The sequence below is a fragment of the Populus trichocarpa genome, chromosome 7 (genome assembly GCF_000002775.5).
Source record: "Populus trichocarpa isolate Nisqually-1 chromosome 7, P.trichocarpa_v4.1, whole genome shotgun sequence".
Taxonomy (NCBI): Eukaryota; Viridiplantae; Streptophyta; class Magnoliopsida; order Malpighiales; family Salicaceae; genus Populus; species Populus trichocarpa.
In genome coordinates this window covers 173083-199307 of record NC_037291.2, presented here as the reverse complement: position 1 = coordinate 199307, position 26225 = coordinate 173083, and the positions used below count along the sequence as shown (strand labels likewise).

The 26225-nt window shown below is 34.7% G+C and overlaps 4 protein-coding genes across 8 annotated transcripts; 3 read left to right on the top strand and 1 right to left on the bottom strand.

Annotated features, from left to right (window-relative positions):
* Window positions 1-5: 5 nt before the first annotated feature.
* On the bottom strand, window positions 6-1428 carry LOC7465574 (uncharacterized). Its single transcript, XM_002310868.4, has 3 exons — window positions 944-1428; window positions 627-841; window positions 6-514 (listed from the first exon to the last, which is right to left on the bottom strand). Exons 1-3 carry the CDS (start codon window positions 1031-1033, stop codon window positions 160-162), a joined length of 660 nt encoding a protein of 219 aa, XP_002310904.3. The 5' UTR covers window positions 1034-1428; the 3' UTR covers window positions 6-159.
* Window positions 1429-2271: 843 nt separating this feature from the next.
* Window positions 2272-7474, top strand: LOC7497755 (YTH domain-containing protein ECT4). Of its 5 annotated transcripts, none has more exons than XM_024605337.2 (8): window positions 2272-2556; window positions 3434-3471; window positions 3620-3746; window positions 3945-4021; window positions 4099-4605; window positions 5232-5771; window positions 6141-6353; window positions 6680-7474. In XM_024605337.2, exons 1-8 carry the CDS (start codon window positions 2505-2507, stop codon window positions 7046-7048), a joined length of 1923 nt encoding a protein of 640 aa, XP_024461105.2. In that variant the 5' UTR covers window positions 2272-2504; the 3' UTR covers window positions 7049-7474. The 5 variants fall into 5 exon arrangements, with proteins under 5 accessions (XP_024461105.2, XP_002310346.3, XP_024461104.2 ...); XM_002310310.4 differs by having other exon boundaries at window positions 3572-3746; XM_024605336.2 differs by having other exon boundaries at window positions 2301-2556; window positions 3395-3471.
* Window positions 7475-8856: 1382 nt separating this feature from the next.
* On the top strand, window positions 8857-12459 carry LOC7465575 (uncharacterized). The gene is made up of 6 exons (XM_024605916.2): window positions 8857-9376; window positions 9619-9769; window positions 10025-10285; window positions 10725-10806; window positions 11478-11674; window positions 12006-12459. The coding sequence occupies exons 1-6, from the start codon at window positions 9111-9113 to the stop codon at window positions 12276-12278; spliced, it is 1230 nt and encodes a 409-aa protein (XP_024461684.2). The 5' UTR covers window positions 8857-9110; the 3' UTR covers window positions 12279-12459.
* Window positions 12269-18059, top strand: LOC7465576 (protein STRUBBELIG-RECEPTOR FAMILY 5). The gene is given in 16 exon segments (XM_052454585.1): window positions 12269-12279; window positions 14308-14440; window positions 14538-14609; window positions 14714-14779; window positions 14930-15001; window positions 15081-15152; window positions 15246-15317; window positions 15391-15456; window positions 15645-15710; window positions 15807-16096; window positions 16274-16548; window positions 16731-16999; window positions 17154-17274; window positions 17403-17539; window positions 17658-17814; window positions 17931-18059. Coding segments are annotated over 15 exon segments (1980 nt in total). The 5' UTR covers window positions 12269-12279; window positions 14308-14324.
* Window positions 18060-26225: the final 8166 nt, after the last annotated feature.

Below are 26225 nucleotides of genomic sequence, written 5' to 3'. Positions count from 1 at the left end.
CTCTGAATGATGCTTGCTTGGTTGCTATATTATAATGAGCATATCAATTCAACAGAGAAAATAACAACAGGAATGAACAGAGAGAAAAGAACACATCCACACCAAAGTCTTTCATGTTCATATTGTAAATAACATTCAGCAGGTATTTTCTTATTTTCTTCAATAATGTTTGATCCTCTCACCGAGTCCACTTGATATTTCAAGCTTTGCCTCCTCCTGTGGTCTCTCTCCTGCGGTCTCATAGTCTGTAATTAGAACTTGACCATATTCACCTTTCTGTTCCTCTCCTGCTTCATCAAAGTAGTCCTCTCTAGCGTTGCTTGTGAGCATTAGGCAAACCAGCCAGAAGAGGGAAGCATCTAAAGCCAAGAAGGCAGCACCACCAAAGAGACCAGTCTTGGCTGTGGGACAATAAGTACTGTCCACGTTATGACGGTGCACATTTTTTGTCAAGTGAATGAGCTCAGTGGTTGTTGCCCACAGCAGCATCCCTCCAGCCAACATGGACACCGACCTGTTTCCACACCAACAAAAGAATTAATTTATTAGGCATGAATAACTTGACAATATCACAGCAGAAAATAAATCTTGGAAATGATGGAGAACTCGTTTGCTTGTACACTCACAGGGCAATTTGGAAGAACACAACCATGCGAGTGCTGTGAAACAAACCCTTGTAAGGAACAGATTTGCCCTTGTAAGGATAAAATATAGAACAGATCCCAACTAACGTGCAAGCAATGAGTGCTGCGATCGATAAGAAGCCAAAAAAGACTGCTGGGTCTGATGGATATTTGCAGGTAACAACTCCATGTGACATGCTAGCCTCTCCAGAAGCGGGCTGCGTGCAGGGAACAAGTAGTAGAAAACAACAAGACATGTTCAGAGAAGGAGATTAGCAAATCACCTTGTCAATTTTGTATTGAATACATAGAGTAATTACCTTTTTTATTTCAGCCAGAATTCCAAATACAAAGGCTTTGACACCAAGTGCCGCCACTATAATAGCTATGCTTTTGATTCTCGCAGCCATAATTAACTAGCTCAAGTCCTCAAGCTAACTATTTCAATGGTAAATAAGACGCAGAAACAAGCAGCTTGATACCTGAACATTGATAAAGAAAAAGCATCAGCATTACATATAGTCCTGGTTGCCCTAGGTGTAGTTTACCACCTGTCAAGTCATCAATCATTGGTATCATCTCCATTTTTGTTAGTTTCCTTGTTTCCCTCATTCTATGGAAAATGAAGTTCTTGTCGATCGCCCCCCCACCTGAAATAAAAATGGAAACAAGGACAAGCTGTCTACATCGAAGACAGGTGCCTGCAATGGCACGACACACAGAAGAGAGAGAATAAAAACCATAAGCAAACATCATAATTTGTTTGTTGTTCAGGGCCTCAAGGTCTCCAATGCAAATATGTAGGAGGACGTGATGGTTGCTTGGAACTAGTCAAAGTGATCACTGACGACATTAATATATAGCAATGCTGCCAAGTGCTATCTCAATTATATAATTAATGAAAGCCACAGCAAATTCAAGCAACACACACCAATTCTTAAACATTAGCAAATCTCAAGCACCGATATTATTATTATTATTACTACAATTGCTTTTTAGTTTCATTAATTATACCTTCTTTCGTACTAAAGAGATTTAGCATTGATTAATGCTTTAAAAAATATATTTAGCTTGTGTTCTATATTGTATTGCCATAATTTTTACGAGTTATAGATTTAAAAAAAAAACTATGAATTGTAATTTTTTTTAAATGGAATTCATGTAAAATTATGGTATGTATTATTATTTTTTTTTAAAATAAAGTTTAAAGGAAGACTTAAGATAAGGAAGATGAGGAAGATAAAGGTATGATTTTATGAATCAAAGTCAAAGTCAAAGTCATAAATTTATGATCTGGGCCAAGCCCTGAACATATATAAAAAAGCCCATAAACTAGATAGGCCTAGAATTGTTGGTGTTGGAATTGGACAGTTTTTAAGACTAAACTCTTGAGGCTATGTTTGTTTTTTAAACAATTAAAATGTTTTATTTTTAAATTATTTTTTTGATAATTTTAGATAATTATATGAATATAAAATATAAAATTTTAAAAATAAAAAAATAATATTTTAAAATAAAAATATTTTAAAAAATAATCAATAACTAAACATTATCGAATTCGATTCCACTGCCGCTTCTCCAACCACCACGTACCCAAATATAACCCAATCTATGTACTTACCTTAACAGGCAACATTTCTTTTCAACTGTCCAATAAAAAGGCTAAACTGAATGAAGGAAAACTATATTCATTGCCAAAAAAGAAGACCTAATGTTAAATGCCTACTGTACACTACTTATATAGATATAGGAGAGCATTATTTTTTATTTTCTCCCTCTCACTCTATATATCCATGTGAAGAAAAAGTTAAATACTTCTCTGGTGATTTGAGCTTAGATTCTGGTGCCCGTTCTGAAGAGATCATCCTCTGATCCATTCATATGGCGGCAACCCAATCACCATCACAACCTGCTCCAGATCGTGTCCCTGCTGGTACTTTTCTCCCTACCCCACCTCTTCTCTTTATCATAATTATATAAAGTTTTGATCTTTATGTTAATTCAAACTCTCCTTTTTGTTGGTTTGAGGGGTCTAAGTCATTTGCAGGATGAATTGGCTTGTGGGTTGTTTTTGTCTTGTTCGTTTGAACATGAAAAAATCAATCTTTCTTTTGACTTTATGCTGTTTTTTTTGCCTTGTTTTTTGAGGACTCGTCTTTTTTATATGCGGAGAGATTGAAACTTGCATGTGGTGATAAATCTGGGCTGTGCTTGGTGTTTTATCTTGAGATCTGAGATCTAGGTTGTGTGAGGTGACCTTAATTATTGCGAATTCTCAGTTTTGCTTGTCATGTTTAGATAATTATTCAGTAGAGTATTTTGGAGTGGAGGTTCAAGAAACTTAATTGACTTGTTGATATGGTTGCTTTCTGGAATCATGAACCGGTGGTTTCTTGAATTCATGAAAAGAAAAAATGTTTGATATGCTTGAGATTTCAAGGCGATGTCCTGTTTTTATGAGCTTATTTATTATTGTCAAGCTGATGAGATCTTTGACTGATCAAAGCATACTTGTAGTGTATAGAACCTGGTTATTAAATGAGTGGTTGCTCATTGTTTTGTATTATGTACGAAGGTTTCCTGTTTCATTATAGTATCGACTAGATCTCAATGGTTTTCCATTTTGAAAGTATTTTCATGTTCTTATATTTATCATGTGTGCATAGGTGTGAATGTGTGGATTTGTGCGCACATATTCATAGCTTCAAGTTTTCATATCCCCAATTTTAGCTTTGGTTGGTCAATAAATTTGTACTGCCTGTGTTTCTAAGACTCTACTAAGTCACTGAGCTTACTGATCATGGATGCAGAAGAGAAACCTGCCGAATCAGATAACATGAAGGAGCAGGTAGTTCTTCTTAAACTTCAATCATTTTTTTTTTCTATACTCAAAGCTTAATGAAAGTATTTTTTTTAGTAAGAAACCTTATTTGTTAACTTATTTTCAGCCTCTATCAGCAAAAAATGAGACGTCAGTTTCTCCTAATTCCTCACAGGATACTGCCCCTTCAGGTCATCCTAGGGACACCACAGGTCAATTGGGAGCATTTGGTTCTCCTGGAGATCGTGCTGTCTATCCACCTAATATTTATGCTCCTCAGGCACAGGCGTTCTACTACAGAGGTTAGTCTTACAGTCCATTTGGAGGCCCTGAACTTGACAGTCACTGATCATACCTATCATTGATGTCACACAGATGACACTAAATATTAATTTTTAGAAATCAAATGCATGTAACTGCAACATTCTTGTATTAGTTTCTGATACTTGATATCCTACATGAATTAATCAAGGGACCATTTTATTGATGTTGTCAACCAGGTTATGACAATGTCACTGGTGAATGGGATGAATATCCTCCATATATAAATGCTGAAGGTTTAGAAATTGGGTCTCCTGTAAGCAACCCTCCATCACATCATTTTATTATATAGACTGCCTTTGCTATTGTTCCCTGACATTTTGTCTTAACTAGGGTGTCTACAATGACAATCCTTCTCTTGTTTTCCATGCTGGATATGGATATAGTCCACAAATGCCTTATGGGCCATATTCTCCAGTCACCACTCCTTTACCTTCTGTCGGTGGAGATGCACAGTTATACTCCCCTCAGCAATTTCCATTTTCTGGGCCACCTTATTACCAGCATCTAGGTCCTAACATGTCATATATCACTTCACCAACACCAGTTTCACAACCGGAGTTCAACGCATTGGCAAACATCGACCAACAAGGAGATAACATGCTTTTCGGACCAAGGCCTAGTTATCCTCCTCCAGTAGGATCAATTGGTAGGGGCAGCTTTCCAGGAAACCATGGTTTTCATGATCAGCAGCAGGGGTTCGACGGATTGAGATCTGGAGGACTTTGGTCAGATTGGTCAAAGCCCTCAGATAGAAATAGGCCTTTGACTCCCTTTTCACCTTCAGTTTCCCCACAGCCTATTGGCAATTTTGTGTCATTTGGGCAGAATGTTGGAATGGTTTGTATTCTTACCCCTCTATTTTTTTTTTATTAAGAATCTGTTGAGTCACATGACGCTGCTTGCCTTTTCTCATTACGAGATGTTACAGTATGCAAGGAATCCATATAGCTAGTTAAGAAAAGGGGTTGTACATTATGGTGCAGATTGTTTTATCCTAGATCTATTTTATAAGCCTTGGTAATTGAAAATTTTATCAGGACTTTCAGTTGTGATATATGCAAGATTTGTGTAGCCTAAGCAACACCAATCATGTAAAGGTCCTTATTTCTTATTTGCCAATATATGGCTACATGATTGTTTGAAGGCTCTTGCTTGTTTCCTAATAAATCTAGTAGGTCAACCGAATATGTTCTTTAGAATTTGTTACTTGGTATTTTACTAACCTTATCCTTCCTTTCTACCCAAACCTGAAAGATGGCATAAGAGGCCTGATAACAGCCCCAGGTTACTTTGCTTTGCCATGCATTTTCGGTTATGACTGCAAACAATTTTCATGTTTGATTTGCATGCTTTGCTATTATTGATTACTTAGTAGGAAGCGATGAGCACCAGGTATTATCATTACAATTGATGAAGCGGATTATGGCTTTTAGTGTTAATGCTAACTGACAAAGTTTTTGCAGGCATCTCAACAACAAAGATCATTTTATGGCCCTGGATCTGGTTCAAACTCCTACAATAGAGCCTATCTGCAGAGTGGTTACAATCAGGGATCTAGTTTTGGAAGTGCATCCATTTCTAGTTTGGGGACTAACAATCGGGGTTGGCTTTCTCTTGAAAACAACAGACGGCGAGGAAGGAGCAATGTTTCCTTATGTGGCTGCAATGGTAGTCTTGATATCCTTAGTGAGCAAAACAGAGGACCAAGGGCCTTAAAGCCTAAGGCCCAAAATACAGCTGAACATGGTCCTTCTGTTGAGAATAATAAACATAGCAAACCATCTGCCAAGATCCATGACGAATCATACAACCAACCAGATTTTGTAATTGAATACAAGGATGCTAAGTTCTTCATCATCAAGTCATACAGTGAAGATAACGTTCACAAGAGCATCAAATATGGTGTTTGGGCCAGCACTCCAAATGGGAATAGAAAATTGGACACCACCTATCGTGAAGCTAAGGAGAAGCAAGATCCTTGTCCTGTGTTTCTCTTATTTTCGGTAAATACCTGATTCTTAAGTGCTCAAAAAACAGTAACTTGGAAGTTGGAAGGCAGACCAATGCCTTGGGAAAAAAATAAAAGAAAAAACTTGAAATATATCGTTAATCTAGAGAATCATATCTTTTAAATGCATTGATACATTACTTTTGTTATCACTTGTATCGAATATTGAAGGAAAACTGAAGCTTCTGCAATGTCTTTGTTTTGCCTCTTGAGCTTCTAATTCTTTCTGATTGCTTTTCCGTTATATTCATCTAAAAACTATTATTTTTTCCTCTTAGAGCAGGTGAATGCTATATCTTTGTTATTTCCTCCGAACTTCTAATTTCTTGTTTCTTCTGTAAGTATTTGTTACTCTTGTATGCAGGTGAATGCTAGTGCCCAGTTTTGTGGAGTGGCTGAAATGACTGGACCTGTTGACTTTGACAAGAGTGTGGATTACTGGCAGCAGGACAAGTGGAGCGGGCAGTTCCCTGTCAAATGGCACATTATTAAAGATGTCCCAAACAGTCAGTTTCGTCACATTGTATTGGAAAATAATGACAACAAGCCTGTCACTAACAGTCGAGACACACAGGAGGTAGGAATTCCTTTGGAACTTTGCAAGTTATGGGAATTTCTTAGTGCTCTAGGTATTTTTGGTCCACTACACAAAATCAGAAGTGTTTTTTTGGTCCTTGAAAATCCAATTGGAGGAGAAGCTAGGTGGTTAGTTTATATTGACTCACTTGTGGTTGTTTGTGTGATATCACAGGCTATGTGTAAGCTTAAATTTTAATGATTATGTGGCTGTTTCTTTTGTAGGAAATTATTTGGTTTTCATTGACATTTCTATAAAAATAGAAACTCCTAAACACCTATTTTTTCAGCTCTCTTGTGCCTAATATCAAGTTTGAATTCTTGCAGGTGAAATTGGAGCAGGGCATTGAGATGTTGAACATCTTTAAGAATTACGAAACTGATATGTCAATCATAGATGATTTTGATTTTTATGAGGACCGACAGAAAGCCATGCAAGAAAGGAAGGCTAGACAGCAAGCCAGCCTGATGGCTGTAGGTGTAGTTGGAGAAAGTGAGCACAGAAATGCAGTTACCTTACCAACTGATATTATCAAGCAGATGACGAAGAGTTTTGCTCAAGTTGTCTGCCTGGATGAGTCTAGCAAAGAAGGCACTGTTACTGATAGGGTTAGTTCTGGCTCTGATGGTTCTGCGGGCGCTAGAGTTAAATTGGAAGATGGTATCACAACCGTCTCCCCCTCGCAGACCAGTTAGGAAGAAACAAATACTCCAAGATTTGGGCAGGCTCCTGGTAGTGTAAGTGACAGGAACTTTGATTCCATCTTCTAGTCCCCCATTGTCTTGTGTGAAGGTGGATAGTCATATCGCAGAATTGATTGGAGTGCATCAATAGCTGGATGACGGGTCTTCTAAGTTTTGCAGGGACAATTCGCTACATGTATAATACATGGTTTTTTGAGTGTTGCGTTGTACTTGTAGTCAGTGTTCCTTTCGTTTTCTTGGTCCTTTACATTGCATTTTGAGCGAGAATAGTTATGCGGAGATAGTGGTTGACATCTTGCATTTGCAAGAGTAACTCGACTTTGCAGGCAGCTTAATAAGGGAAATATAGCAAAAGATGTTGAAGGAAGAACCTCTTAGTGTCAATGCTTTCTACATAATGAGCTACTAATTTCTGTCTTTCATGTTATTCATCAATTTGTGAAATAATCAGTGGCAGTGATACCACACAGCAAAGTTGTTGTTGGTGGCAGTCGGCGCTTGGCATCAAATAACCCAAGTGGAACAAATGATTTTACATCTCAGTGAAAGGAAGACGAAGACAATGAACAACAAAAAAGGAAAGTTGAGAGAACTGATGATAACAATGAACTAGCTGTTTACTTTGTTTTTAAGCAAAGCTTAATCACTTTCTTTCAGTGTGTAATCTCTTCCTTGACTAGCAAGATAATGACACTTTATTTAATTTCCAAGATGGACTGATCATCTTGAAGACAGTATATTAAATCTGAAAATTTGATGAAATTAAAGTATGATCCAAACCTAAACCTTTTCTTAACAATGTTACCTAAAATCCACAATGGGGTTGCCGCAGCACTGCCTGAAGTTGTTGGAGCATCCCTGTCACCAATAAATTGCTACTTGCCTATTGCCATTGCTAGACAATTGGAGAGGATGGAAATTGTTGGTAATGCTGAGGCTAGTAGCTTGTGCATGCCCTCTTCTGCATGAACAGGAGAAAAGACATCTTTCTAAATATAATTTGATATGATATGATTTGGAGAAAGGAGTGGATTGGCCAAATACTCAAGCGATCCTGACATGACACTTGAAGATTCTCCACTAAAATTAAACACAATAAACTCCGTTCATTTTTCTCAAAAGTGACCACATATTTGCATCAACTAGTTATCAGAACACACTTTGGTGGATCATCTAAAATTAGACAAAATCTCAACATAGTAGTTCGCAACGTTAGAAATCAATTAATACATTAACAAAATAATAATAATAATAATAAAAAAAAAAAAAAACATGACACCTAAACTGTCCTACTCATGAAGGCAATGTTTATAAGCGTGTTATTTTTATAGTATTTATTTTTTAAAGTGTTTTTTTATTTAAAAATATATTAAAATAATTTTAGTTTTATTTTTTTAAGATTTATTTTTGAAATCAATAAATAAAAATAATTTAAAAATATATAAAAAATAATTTTAAATATTTTTTTTAATTTTTATGAAACACCATTTTAAACGCTGTTCCAATAAAGACTTAATTTTCTAATATCCTGCTCATAATTTTTCTGATTCTTTGAATCTTTTTAATTTTCCATATGAAAAGGGTAGTGAGAGTTACCATCAACTGGTAAGGTAGTGTTTGATCATTGTCTTGCTTATACATTATCTGGTTTCTCCTTCATCCAAAATGTACCATTTGATGATTTTAATTCTTAGGAAAAAACCATTCAAAGTTTTTCAAAGACAACGATCAACAAAAGTCAAGGGACTATGTTATAGGTTTTTAATTAAAAAGGACTCAGTTATAATTCCTTTCAAGAATCAGATACTAAAGAATAATTTACTAAGAGAGAGAAGTATAAATATGCTGTAGGAACAGAACGTGAGGGAAAATCAAAGCAAAGCCAAGCTGTGAAGTTCAGCAATGGCCGAAACAACGGCGGAAATCCCAATTCATTAATGGCCGAAAAAAAGGCGGGAGCCCCAATCAAACCGATACCCATCCCTTCTCTTCTTCTATAAGCCAAAAAAATAAAAAATAATTGGTGGGTTTGATTTAGATTTGCAAAGGAAAGATGAGTTTCTTTGGTTTTAGTGGATCATCACTACACTCTTCTTCAAATGCTTCTTCTTCTTCAATGGATTTTTTGTTTCAAAATGAAAGAATGAATTTTGGTTATGGATGGGCTACTCCCTTTGCGCTGCTTGTAATTCTCATTTTCCACTTTTCCAAACGACTCTTCTCTTCTTCTTCTTCTTCTTCTTCTCCTCCTCCTAAACGAAACCTCGTTTCTTCTTCTCCAGCTTCCACTGCTACTGATATTGGTTCCTCTAATTACAGGTACTTGCTTTTCTTATTTAGTAGTTTGGTCCCTCTTTTTTTAAGATCAAAATGAAATCTTTTTTGCTTTTGCTCTTTTTTTTTCTTACACGGGAATGCTTTTTTTTCGTTCTTTTTCATTTTTGTCAATAATTTAATGTTTGTATTGGATTGGGGGTTGGTTTAATTGAATCAAAGTCCCAATCTTGGGAGGGTTTTGATTAATGAAATGCAACTCCTGTTATTTGCTACTGTTTATGCAGAATTTCAGAGATTGTTTCAGAAGCTGATTTGAAGTTTTTGATTGAAGTTTTGGATGAGAAGCTAACTGAGAAGGAGAGTGAGAAATGGGAAAATGTTACAAATAAGAGAAACAATCTTCTAGCTTATACCGCCAAATGTTTCAAACCGAAGGTTGTTGCCTTCTACCCCTAATGTTGTACTGTTTTCAATTTCCTAAAGTTTTCTCCTTTTGGTTTGTGGAATATGTCAATAAAGTTCATTTCGAAGTTTAGTTTGTTTTGTGTTTTATGAGTTCATTACTTGCGGTAGAAAGGCAGGCTAACCAATTGATATCTCTTTTAAATTTGGATTGAGTTTTATTGGTGGAGTATGGTTTTAGAGAGAATTGATGTAATATGATGGTGTTTTCTGGTTGTGTATTTGCAGGATGCTCCGATAAAGTACTTGAGTGTGATGGTTTTTGAAAACTGCACCACAGAGGTGCTTAGGGACTTCTACATGGACAATGACTACAGAAATCAATGGGATAAGACCATAGTTGAGCATGAGCAACTTCAGGTGGATAGAACGAATGGAACTGAAATTGGTCACACAATAAAGAAATTTCCACTTTTGACCCCAAGAGAATACGTTTTAGCATGGAGATTGTGGGAGGGAAAAGATAAGACATTCTACTGCTTTATTAAGGTAATCATCTACAGCAACTGGTTTGACAGCATAAGTTAGTTGCTTCTACCTATTGATATGATTGTGCAATATGTTCACCTTTGTGCACATTATATGGAACAATGAATTTGATTATATGTATTTATCAAGAAATGAAATATCGTTAGCTGGTGGGAAAATAACGGACTAGCAATAACCATTTTTTTTGGAAAAGATAACAATTATAAAGTAGATTTTCAATGGTGAATGGTGATTGCTTACTGGCTAGAGCAAATGGGATAATAAGCTCTTAAATTTTTTTAATGCAAGAATGTCCTTTTGATTTTGTTTAATTTATTCTGCCATAATGTCTGGGAAAATAATTTTATATATGCAATTGGCGATTTAGTTCTCTTCACTCTATTTTTAACTTGATTGTCTAATCCTTAATTTTTAATTTGATGTTGATGACTATAATTAGGATTGTGAACATCCTTTAGCTGCAAGACAGAAGAAGTTTGTACGAGTGAAGTTCTTTAGATCTGGTTGGAAAATCAGTAAAGGCAATTTCCTGACCTCCCTTTTTGCAGTATTTTTTGTAGTTGCAAGATTGATAAACAAGCAAAAAAAAAGAAAAAGAAAAAAAGAGAGCATAAAGTGTCTTATATTGAGCTTTTCTAATATTATTTTCCGGCCTTCATTTGTATATATTTTTATTTTTTATTTTTTTTAAATAAACCGTATCTTTCTGACATTGCAGTATTGACAGCAAAAAAGAAAAAAAAAACATGAAATGTCTCATATTGAGCTTTTCTGACAATGATTCTTGGGCCTTTGTTTTCTTAGTTGTTTGGAATTCAGTATTTTATAAAAATTGCATGTTTTCTTCCAGCATGAAGTGTATAGCGTAGACTGTTACATTTTCTGCTGGAGCTTGTATTATTCTCTATATAGTGAGAAATGGAAGATCATTATATGCTGCTGAAGCTTTACTAATGGAACATATGGATCTTTCTCCTTTTATTTTCTTATTTGGTACAGAAAAGATGCATCATCTGGTCTGTGTTTTAGGAGGTTATAAGCATGATTTGCAATTTGCCTGGTCTTTAGTTCTTCCTAAATGAAAACAGTTGCTTTTGGATTGTCTATTTACTTGATGCTTTAATTCTTCCTAGATGGAAATAGTTTACTCTTGTACTGATTATTTGGTAGTTGCTATCGCTTTAACTTACAGTCCCCGGTAGAAATGCCTGTGAGATCAAAATGTTTCACCAAGAAGATGCTGGTTTGAATGTGGAGATGGCAAAGTTGGCTTTCTCAAGGGGCATATGGAGCTATGTATGCAAGATGAATAATGCACTGCGCAAATACTCTGTGATTAGTCATCCTCAGACAGGTCCAGCTGTCACTGCAGTATCTTTAATCCAGAAGGTGAGGACCGGCATCTTGAAATACTGATGCTTTTAAAGAACATATTCATGACTTAGCACAGCCTATCAATAGAATGATTGGTGAAGTCAGGTTTCCTTTTTAACATCACACGTAATATATGAAATATGTAGTTTAACAGAAGTTTCCAAAACCATAGTGAGGAGATAAAATTAATGGCTTTATTATATTGAGATCATGAAATTTGTGTTAAACTGACTGAGTTTCCAAAACCTTTGGTTGGTGATTAAACTGCTACACATTAGCGAGGAGATGATAATACTGGCTTTATTATATTGAGATCATCAAGTATGTGTTTCCTCTTTTGGCACAGGTTCCACCTGAACTAGAAACAATGAACAGTCTTGTGGATACTCAGGCAACTCTGACATTGACTGCCCCACGGGGATTAGTTACTGGTGAAGCCAAAGAGAAGAAATTCCCAAGGCCATCTAGGAAAATTATAGGAAATGGTCTGCTTCTTCTAGGGGGTATCATCTGCTTGTCTCGTGGGCGCTCTAGCCTATGTGCTAAAGTTGCCATGGCATATATCCTGACAAAGCTGAGAAAACGTGATGAGTCGTCAAGCCAAGGAAGGGAAAGATGAGGTATATGATGACGTTGTATGACCAATACTAATGCTGCCGGACTCAATAAAGCTTATCACACATTTTTATTAACTTGAGCATGGAATCTGACCTGTATACCTTTTAAAGAGATCGCATATTAAGCCCCTTTGTCTACGAGGAAGCTGGATTTCTTTCTAATCAAGATTTTTGTTCCATGAATGCCTTTGTACAGAAAAGTTGCAACTTAATTACTCTTATTACCATCTCCACTAATGTAATTATGAAACTATCTTCAGGAAATCAGGAGCCAACACCAAAGTTTGAAGATTGAGCCAAAACTAGAAAGCCTAAATTGAAGAGAGCTCTCACTCTTCTATCCTCTTGAAGACTTGAGTTTTGTAGTATCCAGTTTAGCCATGACCAAATTGTTGGGCTATATAATGACCATTGTCCTTGTTTTTTTTTTATTTGCCTTAGTTTGACTCAACATTCAATTCAAGGCTGCCATCACTCTTTTCTAAAGGTCAGCCTCGTAGTGATCAAGGATACCGAGTTAGCTTGAGAAGGGTGGGAATGATATAAGAATATCATAATGAAGCTTGATATGGTAATATTACCAAATTGGGGAATAATTATTGACAGGAGGCGTTTTCTCCTTGTGATTCTCCAACCCCCAAATATCATTCCTATATATTCAGTAATTACACCAGCATAATTATTGCCATGTTCAGTTTAGAAAACACTTCAGTTATGGGATCATGTTTATATAATACATTGATGTGTATAAAAAAGAAAACGATGCCTTTTCCAAACTGTCTTTGATCTACAAAAGCTATTCTTAGTATACCGATGATGTTTATGTAGTCTTGGTTGACACTTAAGTTGGTTCGATATATATATATATATATATATATATATATATATATATATAAACGGTTAGTATAAGAAGGCGGGAAGATAGTAACAGAAGGCTTTGTTAGTAATAACTCCTAAAGCCGGAAAACATTGACAAACTCTCATTTCTCCTAGTCATTCGCAGTTTTTTCTTCTCTGAAAAATGCCACTCATTGTGAGCTGTTTTTTCTTCAAATATAGCCTCTCTCTCTTAAAAAAAAATAATAATTCAAAAACAACAAAAAAAGGAAAAGACTCCCCTTTTCTTCCTTCTTGTACCTAGAAGGAAGGCCAGAATCCTGTTGTTCATGTCTGACTTCTGAAACGTCATTCATAACCATCCTCTTGAATCTAGATAGCTTCAAGCATAACAAAGAAACAAAACCCACATTACTCTTTTTTTTTTTGCCTGCTTCATTATTGTTTTATGTTTTGGTGTAGGAGAATGTACCATAGTCTTTTAGGGTTCTTGATTGTCTCTCTTGTAATCCTCACCACCTTGGTCCATTCGAAGACTGATTCTGAAGATGGTATGCACACTCCATTTACACATGCACTGCAAAGTTTATTGATTTTGCTTTAGATTTTGTTTTGATTCTCGAATGAGGTAATGGTGTTTAGGAACACGTAATTATCTGTAACGTTTCAAGGTTCCACACACACATGTTGGTTATCAAGGTGAAATTTCTGTACATGTTTAATCTCAGGAGAGAATGAAATTTGATTTATATAAGGGAGATCTATGATCTTTATTGCCTTTACTAATACTTTATTCGTTTGTTGTTTAATCTATGGGTAATAAAAGCCAGTCTCTTTAAATGCAATTAACTTTTGATGGGGTGTTCTTGGTTTTCATGGATTGGACCCATCAAGGGATGTTTTCAACTATTTGTTCATGTATATGTAGATAAACTCATTCAAGAAGAAAATAACTATGGTGAAAAGTTCAGTGCAATTGCAACGGGGTTACTGAAAAGTGCTTGTTTTAACTACAAATTTGCAACAAAAAATGGATACTAATAGGATTAACAACTGCAAATATTCAAAGACAGTATTGAAACTCAGAACCCTTCTTTTATGATCTTCAGTTACATAATCATAATTTTCTTAAGAATCTATTAAATTTGCATTTCAGTATTCTGATGTTTCCCGTATTGTGATTGCTGATTTCAGTTTCGGCTTTGAATGTGATGTTTACGAGCTTAAACTCTCCTTCAAAACTGAGTGGATGGCAATCAAGTGGTGGGGACCCTTGTGGAGACTCTTGGGAAGGAATCCAGTGCTCAGGCTCATCTGTGACTCAAATGTAGTTAGATTTGCTTGTCAAAATATTTCTGGTGAAGAGATTTTACATTTCACATATTTAGCAGGAATAACCCTGAATTTTCTGAATGCTCTTGCAGAAAATTATCTGGACTTGGACTTACTGGATCACTGGGTTATCAGCTGTCAAACTTGAAATCTGTCACCTACTTGTAATGCCCAGTTTCTAAATCATAGCACTTTTTTTTACACTAGCTTTTTTCCTGATGAAGGAACAAAACCTCAAGACTTTTGGTATTTCTTTGTCATAGTACAGTGATGTGAGCAAGAACAACCTCAAGAATGATATACCATACCAGCTTCCTCCTAATGCAGCTACCTTGTAAGCCTGCTGACATTTTCTTCATCTGGAACACGACTAAACAAGTTATTATATGTAGAGATTGTTCTTTACCCAAGCTCACTTTTTTTTACTGGACTGATTCATGAATTTAAGTGTGTTCGATACTAATCTTGCAAGCTTAACGTGCAGAGATCTTTCTAATAATGGCTTCACTGGCAGTGTGCCCTACTCAATTTCACAAATGACTAAACTTCAAAACCTGTAAGCATACTTGGTTCTTTTGTTACAAAACCTTCCATTTGTTCTGAATACTCATTCTTAATTTTGATGCTTCCTCCAGAAATCTTAATCAAAATAAATTAAATGGACAGTTGAGTGATATGTTTCAGAAACTCTCTAAACTTAAAACACTGTAAGTATTACTAACTGGAATGATCAAAAGGTTCTTAAAGTCTTCTGTTTGTTACAATAAAAGTTATGGTTCACTCATGGAGATGACTTACAGGGATCTATCCCACAACTCGATCTCAGGGAATCTGCCTCAGAGTTTTTCTGCACTTTCAAGCCTCAGCACATTGTAAGAAGTGATAATAAAATTTTTATTTAGGTCCTCTTAGTTTATTGCAGTGATTGTTTATGTCTTTGTACAGGCATTTGCAAGACAATGAATTCACCGGTACCATAGATGTCCTTGCCAGACTTCCCCTTAAAGATTTGTAAGTAACATTCTGAGTACTTCAATTGAACAACTATTGTTTTTCAGTTTAGGTCAGAAATATTGATGTCTAAAATTCTAAAGTCCGATGATTCATTGATAAGAATGATGGTTTCAAACTTTAATACAGTAGTTGATGTTAGTGAAAAGTAAAGAACTCACAACATGAATCCACTGTTCCACTGGCAGGAATATTAAAGACAATGAGTTCACTGGTTGGGTCCCTGATTCGCTGAATGGCATTGATAATCTGGAGTAAGAATACCCTAAATTTGCCTCTTTTTTTTTTTTTTTTGAGGATGTAGGTTGTAAGATATTGCTTCTCTGACTTCGTGATTTTATTTTCTGAAGAACGGGCGGGAATGCGTGGTCATCTGGTCCGGCTCCTCGTGGTAAATCTAGTTCAGCCCATGGCAAGGGAAGTGGGAAAGGTGGCATGAATGGACTTGCTATAGCGTTAATAGTTTTGGCTTCACTGGTAGTAGTTGGACTCCTCATTATACTGCTTTCAAAAAGAAGGTCTTCTCCATCTTCAAATTTTCTTGAGGAAGATAATGGTAGCTGGCATAGAGCATTTACTCCCCTTTCATCACATGAACTATCCAATGACACTCGTGCTGCCATAAAGAAAGAGTTTAAAGGTAGTTGATTGACTTCCAGCATAATTTTATGTAGAGAACTTTGCTAAATATTTGTTATAAATATTTTACTTTGTGTTCGCACCTTTATGTCGCTTTTTAATGCTGTCCTGTTTCAATACTGTGCATGCTGATGGACACTGTTGGTGTGGACTTAACAATATGATTTACTGGTGACAGAAATTGAACCAATCAATTTGTCTGGTTCGATTGATATAAAGAATCTGCAAAAAGCTCCTTCCGTGGGTTACAAGCCTCCACCTTCTGATTTTTCTGAGTCTATAAGTGACAACGAGTTTGCCATCCGTCTAAATGCTGGAAGAAACACCTCTGTTCGTTCCATAGCTTTTTCCTTGACAGATTTGCAGACTGCTACTGGCAATTTTGCATCGGGCCGACTTATTGGTGAGGGATCCCTCGGTCCTGTTTACAGGGCTAAATATCCTGATGGGAAGGTATGATTAGTCATTTCATATTTTCCTTTCCATTTATTTTCTGGCACTACCTAATACTTGATCCCTAGTTTGTTGTCGAATTTGGCACCTCATATTGTTACTGGATTGTAACTGAAAACACAATTTGCAATGAATAGTTGGATTTTGCGTTCCTGCAACATAATTTATTTTTTGCTTATCAGGTTTTAGCTGTCAAAAAGATTGATTCATCACTTTTTCAAGGCGCAAAGCAAGAGTTTTCAGAAATTGCTACAAGCATCTCAAAAGTTCACCATCAGAACATTGCTGAGCTTGTTGGTTATTGTTCAGAACAAGGGCACAGCATGTTGATATACGAGTATTTCAGGAATGGCTCACTTCATGAATTCCTGCATGTGTCAGATGACTACAGTAAACCACTAACTTGGAATACCAGAGTTAGAATAGCTTTGGGCACGGCACGTGCTGTCGAGTAAGTCAATATAAGCACATGCTCATGCAAATCTATTAGCCTAGTGGCTAAATGCTTAAATTGTAGAGCAAGAATGCAGATGAACGCCCTCCTGCAGAATGATTCCCCGTAGCTGTTTCCTTTTTCTCTAATAAAATATCAATTCTTTGGGCAGGTACCTCCATGAAGTTTGTTCTCCATCCTTCATCCATAAGAACATCAAGTCATCTAACATTTTGCTTGACCTTGAGCTCAATCCATGTCTTTGCGACTACGGGCTGGCAAACTTCCATCATGTTAGTATTTCTTGGGACATCCAAGATCTCCTTACTGCTAGCATAGTCTGGAAATGCGATGCCTGTTGTTTTGACAGCTTTTAGTATTAACATGTGAATTTTAATTATGGTTTTTCTCTTTTTCTCAGCGGACAAGCCAAAACCTTGGTGCAGGATACAATGCTCCAGAGTGCACTAAGCCGTCAGCTTATACAATGAAGAGTGATGTTTACAGTTTTGGAGTGGTGATGCTGGAGTTATTGACTGGTAGGCAGCCTTTTGACAGGTATGGTTTCACTGCTGCTGCAATCTTTTTATTCACCGTTTGCCAGTGCATGGTGATAGCCAATGTAATCTCCATATCATAACTAATTAAGTTGCCATATTCCCTTGCTTCTTTGCAGTTCAAAACCGAAATCAGAACAATGTCTGGTTCGATGGGCCACCCCTCAACTACATGACATTGATGCGTTGGACAAAATGGTAGACCCTGCATTGCGCGGGCTATACCCTCCAAAGTCTGTTTCTCGATTTGCTGATATCATTTCCCTCTGTGCACAGGTAAGAACCATCGGGAAATTGTTGGTGCAGGGTAGTGTTTGTGCTTTACTGTCTTCAAGCTTGGTGATCTCTTCAAACAGAAGTAATATTTTGCATTGCATTCTTTGTATTATTAGGTGGAGCCTGAATTCCGGCCGCCTATGTCAGAGATAGTGCAAGCATTGGTGCGATTATTTCAGTGATCGAGTATGAACATAAGAGACGATATTGCAGTTTCTAATCAGATGGAGGATTCTGATTACTAGTGCTAGCTGTATTCTTTCAAGTTTGATATAGAACCAAGTCATTTCTTTTTGTTTGGTTCTCCCTCTTGTACATGTCTGCTAGTAGCCTTGGTTACATAGGACTCTTGGAGATTTTCTTTGCTTTTTCAACAACTTCAAAGGGTTTTCTTTCTTTCTTCTTCTTCTTCTGCATGAAAGATTTTATGGAGAAATTCAACTTCCTGAGTGAGGTAGTCTGCGTATCGCTTGTCATTCTCACACGACCAAATTTCTACTCTCGTCCGGACTGGCCCAAAAGAAATCTCCAAGCCCTTAGACAAGATAAGTTGGAACCTCAAAAATGGCTCAGGGCTTTTGTTTTTTTGTTTTGTTTTGTTTTTAACATGGCTTAAACCAAAGAATGATGGATCAAACCCTTCTTCCACGTCGAGCTGGTGAGGTCAGATAATTTTTTCTGAAAACTTGTAACTGTAAATTTTGACTGGCAATATAAAAACCCTATGAGCAGCTGTCATTATTGCTTCCTTTGATTAATAAACTATACAGAGCATGGTGTTACAGTAACGTTGATTGACTTAAAACATACAACAAAGTCCTGATTTCTTCATTGCTTTGCTGTTTAAAGCTTGCAAGTTTGAACAATCCCTTGAGAATTTAGTGAGATGAAGCGCTCAACAACCAACAACACTTGATCTCTTCCTAGCTACCAATCTTAATCTGTCCATCTGTATCGTGAAGTATGAACGTAAATAAAGTTGTTAAGTCAGAATCTACCAAGAAAATGAGAGAGAGGGGGAGTGACCTGTCTCTGTCTTTCTTTCCTTTCGGGTTTGCTTTTGCAATTTTCATGTACCAAAAGTTAGCTTAGAGCCAACTAAAACACGTTACCGACAAATACCAAATGCGAGTAATCAGTGGTCAATCAACTCAGCCCATTTGAACTCAGACTTGGTAAGATTGAGGACTCCAAACGTGGGAATTTTGTGTCAACTTCAACTATTATATGTGTGAATCACGAGGCATCACCACTTGCTAAAACACTAGTCAAGTGGCCTGTCAGATCGGTTTTCGTTTAAAATATTAAAAAAATAAATTAAAGAGCTTAAAGAGGTTTTTTTTTTGGTTAGTATCATTTAAAATGACCAAAACCTATTCATTCAAGTTTTTAATTAAATAAGTTTTTGGTTAGTATCATTTAAATTGATTAATTTTATGAATTTAAAAGTAATATAAATGGCTGATAAAACTATGACTTGATTTTTAAAAAAACTTTAAGATAATGATGTTTTTAAAAAATATCGAGACAACAGTAGAATGGATCAACCTCAATCTCCTTGCGACCCGGGTCATGGACTCTATTGGGTTTAATAACCTATTTTATAATTTTTTTATTTAATTATATAATAAAAATAAATGATATTAAAATTGAACACCAACCCTAAAATATATATTTATTTGAGACTGTGATAACCCTATAGAAAACAAACAAAAATAAATCATGCAGTGTATTTCCTAACCAATCCAATATTGAAGGATAAAATAAAAAAATAATAATTTAAAAAACTAAAGGACCAAAAACAAAAAAAAGCTTATCTGGTTGGTGGGTAAACCCATCAAATCTGTGAATTGGGTAACCTGAGCTAACACGCCAAACCCGTGAACCAGGTTATGGACTCCTCCACTAGGATTATAATTTTTTTTAAAACTATTTTTTATTTAACTATATGATAACAAAAATAAACGATTGTAAAATCAAACACCAACCCAATATTGTCCTGACCTATTTTGTCAAGGCCCTTATTTATATGGTTATTGAGCTCCTTATTTATTTATTGCAACTGGGGCGGATGACATGTCGTCTGCTCCAATTTTTTTTGAAAAAAAACAACCAGACAACGCGTCGTCTGTCGAGGCGAACGAAGCGTCGTCTGATTTGCCCAGATTCCGACCACTGTGGTAGCCAGAAAATCAAAGCTTAAGTTTTTTTAACCGAAAAACTCGTTTTCAACCCATTTTTTACCCAAAACATTGTAGGAACCGTGATAAACCTATTTATAACCTAAAAAACCGTCCTAAAAACCAAAATCAACTTGAGGTCAGATCTATTTTTTCATGAATTTTAAAGAAAAAAAACCTAACATGAACTCCCCTCATCAAATGGAACCGTTTGACACAAATTTCATCCGTTTTGATAGCTTAAATCAGTGTCAACGACATTTTTATATCTCTACCGCCGGAATTCGGCGACCGCTCTCTCTCCTCTCTTAACCATGGACTAAAAAATAATAAAAATAAATTTTGTACCAAAATTGAATTGAAAAATATTAAGGCACTAAAATTGTATAATTTGCATGATTTTTAAAGTTGAAGGACCAAAGTGTGTATTTTTACGAAATTTATGGCATGCCATCTATGTTTGACGCCTTTTTCATTTTGATCCTTTTTTTTCAATCCCACCTTTTCATAAGAAATCAAGATCACTTGGTCTTCAATTTATGACTAAAACATCAAAAAAAAGTTTGAATATCAAATTGAAAAAATCTAAAATTTTCACAGCATCCACAATAATGCATGAGAGGACGAAGAATAAAGCCTTGTACAATAACAAAAACTCATGCCTTTTAAAGGAATACTTAATGTTAATAATAATGGTGTGGAAGTAGTACCGATTTGATATATCATGACTTGTAAGTCAAAAAGATATTGCTGATAAAATCATGGAGTAACATCTATAGGAAGGATGGGAGTAGGCAAATCTCATCATGTTATGAGCATTCAATGGTGTTTGGTTAATGTATGTTAGGGCAAAAGACAACAAGCGAAATGAAGATAGGATGTCAGAGGTAGGATTTCGATTAAGTTTTATCTTAATTGGATGATTTTGAAGAAATTAAGATTATAAATCAAAACTAATCTGCCTCCGTACGTTGGCAAAAGGCCACTAAGTTGCACTTCATCACCTACCTACCTAGCTTCAAATTAATGATGAGTTTGACTAGTTTGATCTTCATTTTAATCATTTTGTTTTTGTTTTGAGGTTTAGGGTTTGGCAGTTTGCCATGGATACAAGAAGCTAGGTTGGCATGGACGGGATTCTGACAATTAAGTCCCAGTATGAATATTGATTTTTGAAGGGCAAATATAGGACAAAAAGCAAGCATTTTTTGTTGTGTATATATATAATATATCTCTAGCTGCTCACATTTTAAATATTTAGTACTGTAAATTAATCTCAATAACCAGTACCATCGAGTTTAAATTAATTAATATATATCGATCCTTAATTACAGGTGATCGATGTGATCACGTAAGAATTAAAACCAGGGATGGATTCAAGGTGGTGCAGTAATGGAGGGCTAGCTCCATATATCAAGGCTTTTGGTTAATTTTAAAGATATATATTTTGCATATCGGCCTAATGTATTTTAAAAAACTTAAATAAATCCTCTTCCAAAATCCAAATCCTAATATATATATATATATATATATATATATATATATATATATATACATATATATATATAAGGGTGCATATATTATACTCTTGAATCCACCCACCCTAGCTAGCTACGTGTAAATAAATACCCTAGCTAGCTAAGAATTAATTATATCAATATATATACACAAAATTAATGAACTTTGAACAAGAGTACCTTTACATGCATAAACTTCAATGGCAAAATACCTATCTAAGATTTGACTAATTCTAACTGCTACGTGGTGAGATGATGCTGAAGTTGACTTTAATTTTCTCTGTCCATTAATGCTAATTTGTTGCATTCCACTTCTCACCAAGAATAATAATAATAATAATAAAGATTTGTTGTTTAACTGCCACAAGAGAAATTAAATAATAATAATAATAATAATAAGATAATGGTGGCGGTGATTGATGATATTTCAAAATTGAATATCTTCATGATAAATAAGGATTTTGATTATTTAAATAATACGTACATAATCATACATTTCGTATCAATATTCTCTTCTTCAGAGCTTAAGAAGTAGATAATTGGTGGTGGAAGATCCAACACCTACAAAACAGTCTCTTTTAATTGGGTTTAGGGATTCTTAGATAATAAAGTCTGTTTAGGCTAGTACGTAGCTGAACTCAAGGATATTGAGTCTGATAGCTCACCAAATCTATGTGTATTTGAACTCAACGCTTAACTAAACCCAAGGATGTTAGGTCTAGAAGCAAGCCAAACTCATGTTACTTGGGTTTGATTTTCTGCAATGTCTAAAAATATAGGGTTATTACTCTAACTTTTATCACTTTAAATATCAACTTAGACTAAAAATTAAAATTTTAAAATATATTGATGGTGATGATGTTGATTATATGAAGAAGACTACAAAGTTTAAGATGGAAGATATATATTAATTAGTTTTACAATTTTATTCGGTGATAGTGATGTTGATTATATGAACATTTCCCGCAGACAATTTTGTTTTTTTATTTAAAAAAAAATTTCAAGTAGCAATAATTTATTAATAAAGAGTTATTAATTTATGATTCATCTTTCTTTAGCTATCCATTTTTTATGCTGACTGCTGGCCCTCCTTCCTTCCCTTTTGCTAGGTGAAGTCCCTCCATTTCTTGCTTAGAGAAGTCATGCATGCATTTTTTATGACCAGGAATTTGGGTCATCAACTTTTTAAGTATAGATAAGATAAATCCTTAACATACTATGGAATTCTTTGCAGAAATTGATCTGCGACCTCTGGTTAGCGTCTCAAAACCAAGTTCTTATCTTATTTTTCTAGTCATGTATAATTATAAACAGATTAATATATTTTTTAATTAATTGTTTAGAAGATTTCTATTCTAGCTGAGTGATTAACATGTGGAAGTAATATAAGGTCGTGAGTTCAAGACTTATATTTTATTTTCTCGACTAACAAAAACACAAGGTTAATATATTATTTTAAACGATTTAAAACAAAGTGGTGTCTTAGTTCAGTTGATTGAAGTACACGAGACAATACGTATTTAAAGCCAAGTATGTGTATATATATATAAGAAAATTACCTCTAGAATCTTATAGTTTAGTTGAAATTACACTTATCTATCGAGTTTTGAAAAATTACACTCTATAACCTAAACTTTATTGCATGCATAACAGTTTACATCCCGTACCTAGCACGCCAAAAAAAAATTAAAAAAATTATCTGATTATTTATAAAATTATCATTATTTTTCATGGCTAAAAAGTTCTTGTATTAAATATTACAAATTTGTAATTAGAAAAAAAACCCGTAGTCATCTTTTTCCCTAAACACCAAACTTAGTCGCCACCTTCTTTTCCCATTCATCCCTCACCCCCTAAAGAAGTCCTTACAAGATCCTAGCTACTGTTCGGGGGTGTTTGAGAGTGTGATAGTAGTTGCTTTTGAAAGTGTTTTTTCCTCAGAAATACATTAAAATAATATTTTTTTATTCTTTAAAAATTATTTTTGACATCAGCACATCCAAATGATCTGGAAATACAAAAAATATATTAATTTGAAGTAAAGAAAAAATTAAATTTTTTAAAATATTTTTAAAAACACTTTTGAAACGCAAAAACAAACGGCCCGAATCATCCCCCTACATCCATCACCCATTAACCACTACTGTCAACAGCAACAAGTCTTCCATAGTCAACAGCCACATCCCATAGCAGTTCCCATTACTAATCCACAAATCCCAGCAAGCCGAAGATCACCAACAACCACTAGTTCTGCTGGAAAAACCATATGATCTCCACCGCCATACAGTCTTATCCACGGCTGCACCTCCAAGACCACAAGACAGTACTGGACAACAGATGACCATATCAAACCAAAAGGAACTAGCAACCACTCTTCTCCTCAATCGATAGGTTTTGGGTAGGATCTCTCCACCAAGTACAATAATTTTACTTGTTAGACTCCCAGCCAACATAACAAGCAACAAATTCCTAGAAGGAGACGGGAAGAAGACATTTCACTGTGTTTTTTTTTTTTCCAGGATTTTTGAAGACAGATAAATTATGTTTGAATGAATGACAGAAAATTTATAATATTTCTGATATATATCAAATTATAAGATGTTAAGAGTAATTTTTCCTATAAAATATAAAAAATAATGGTGATCGGTGAAATTTGTTTCCTGAAGCTACTTCTTGCCGACTATATTTTAAAGTGCAAGTCAATTTCTTTAGTGCGTGGCACCTAGCTTTTTAGCATCCTAAAAAATGACAGTCTAAGCAGATGGTGGGGACTGGGGAGGGACTCGTATTTGTGATTAAAAAATAAAAATAAATAAATAAACTTTTATTATGTTTATCTGTTACTTGAAGACTGTGGAAGCTATAATTGTTAGCTGTCAATATAATAGTGTTTGGTACGCCGGATGGACATGATACCTTAATTTTTTTGTTTTAAGGTTGTTCGGTGTTTTTATGGATAGTTCAAAGATTAATTTTTGTTCTATTAAAGGTTGTTTTCAGTAGAAGAGATAGTACAAGCTTATCCCATGTTCTATATAATTCCGGTTAATATAAAAATAAAAATAAAAATTATTATTATTATAATTTTAAAATTAGACTTGGAGGTCGATTTAGGGTTAAGCCCGGGTCATAGATCGGGTTGATCATTGACTTGTATCCATGTAAGGATATAAATGATTGCTATCATAGCTTTAAAACTTGACTTAGGGGTCGACCTGAGGCCGGGCTCGAGTTAATCTTGGGATAAAAATAATTATTATTATAGTCTTAAAATCTGACTCGAGGATAGGCCCAAGTCATGAGTCGAGATGGTCAACCTGGGTTGACCCAAAGCAACATAAGAATAAAAATGATTATTATCATAGTTTTAAAACTCAACCCGAGATCGACTCAATGATAGGTTCAAGTCATGGGTCGAGATGGTCAACCTGGGTTGACCCAAATGAAAAAAAAATCAAAACAACCTCATTTTGGCCAAAAAATTATATATAAAAAAGTCGATGAATTTTTTATTTATATTTTATCTCGAGTTGATCGGGTCGCGGGTTGACCGGAGTTTTTGACTGGGTCAAGTTGAATCAATTTTTTTTTCTTAAACTCAGATCGGTTTAGACCTCGTGTTAGTCGAGTTATGTTATAGTGTCTACTAAACACAAAATAAAATAAATTATGTAGTCCAACCCTAAGCACACCAAACATATGATAAGACAATTATTTAACCTTTCCAATCAATTCTATCTAGAATATTTAATACTACCTAACCAACTTTCACATTGAATTGAATCGAATTTAATGCATGATGTTAAGTTTTTTGGTTATTGAGTGTTTTTCAAAATAAAAATTTACTTGAAAATATATTAAATAATTTTATTTTTTTAATTTTTAATATCTACACATAAAAATCAGTTTAATAATATTTTAATATAAATATACTCCCAAAGACATTAGTTAAAATAATTAAATACTAGATGTCATTTCCGCGCGCTGCCGCGGGTTTGTGGCATGCCTGTGTGTTGTCGTGAACTTATGAAAAAACAATTATACGGAGAAAGACTATTGTAATCTACAATGTTTTCAAGAAAAAACTACAAAAATTTTTTTAGAAAAAAAATAAAAAAACGAAAGGAAAAAAACCATGTAGAAAAATACTGTAGCAATCTATAGTATTTTGTGAGGAAATATATAGTTGTAATTCTCAACCAGCTCAATATTAAAAAAATAAAATTGACAAAGATAATTTTGAAAAAATTCATACAAAAAACAAATATGCGGGGAATGACTATAGCAATCCACAATGTTTAAAAAAATAAATACAAAGCTAAATTATCAACGAGCTTAATATTAAAAAAATAGAAGCAACAAAGACAATTTTAACCAAAATCATATAAAAAAAAATCATTAAAAAAAGAAAAAGAAAAAGAAAAAGAAAAAAGACTTATGTAGAGAAACACTATAACAATCCACAACGTTTTGTGAGAAAAACTACAGTTGTAATTCTCAACCATCTCAATATAAAAAAAAATAAAATCGACAAAGATAATTTTGGAGAAAATCGTTAAAAAAACATAAAAAACCATGTGGGGAAACACTATAGCAATTCAAAATGTTTAAAGAAAAAAAAACTATAAAGCTAAATTCTTAACCATCTCAATATTAAAAAAATAAATTCAACAAAGATAATTTTACAAAAAAATATGTGAAAAAACACTGTAGC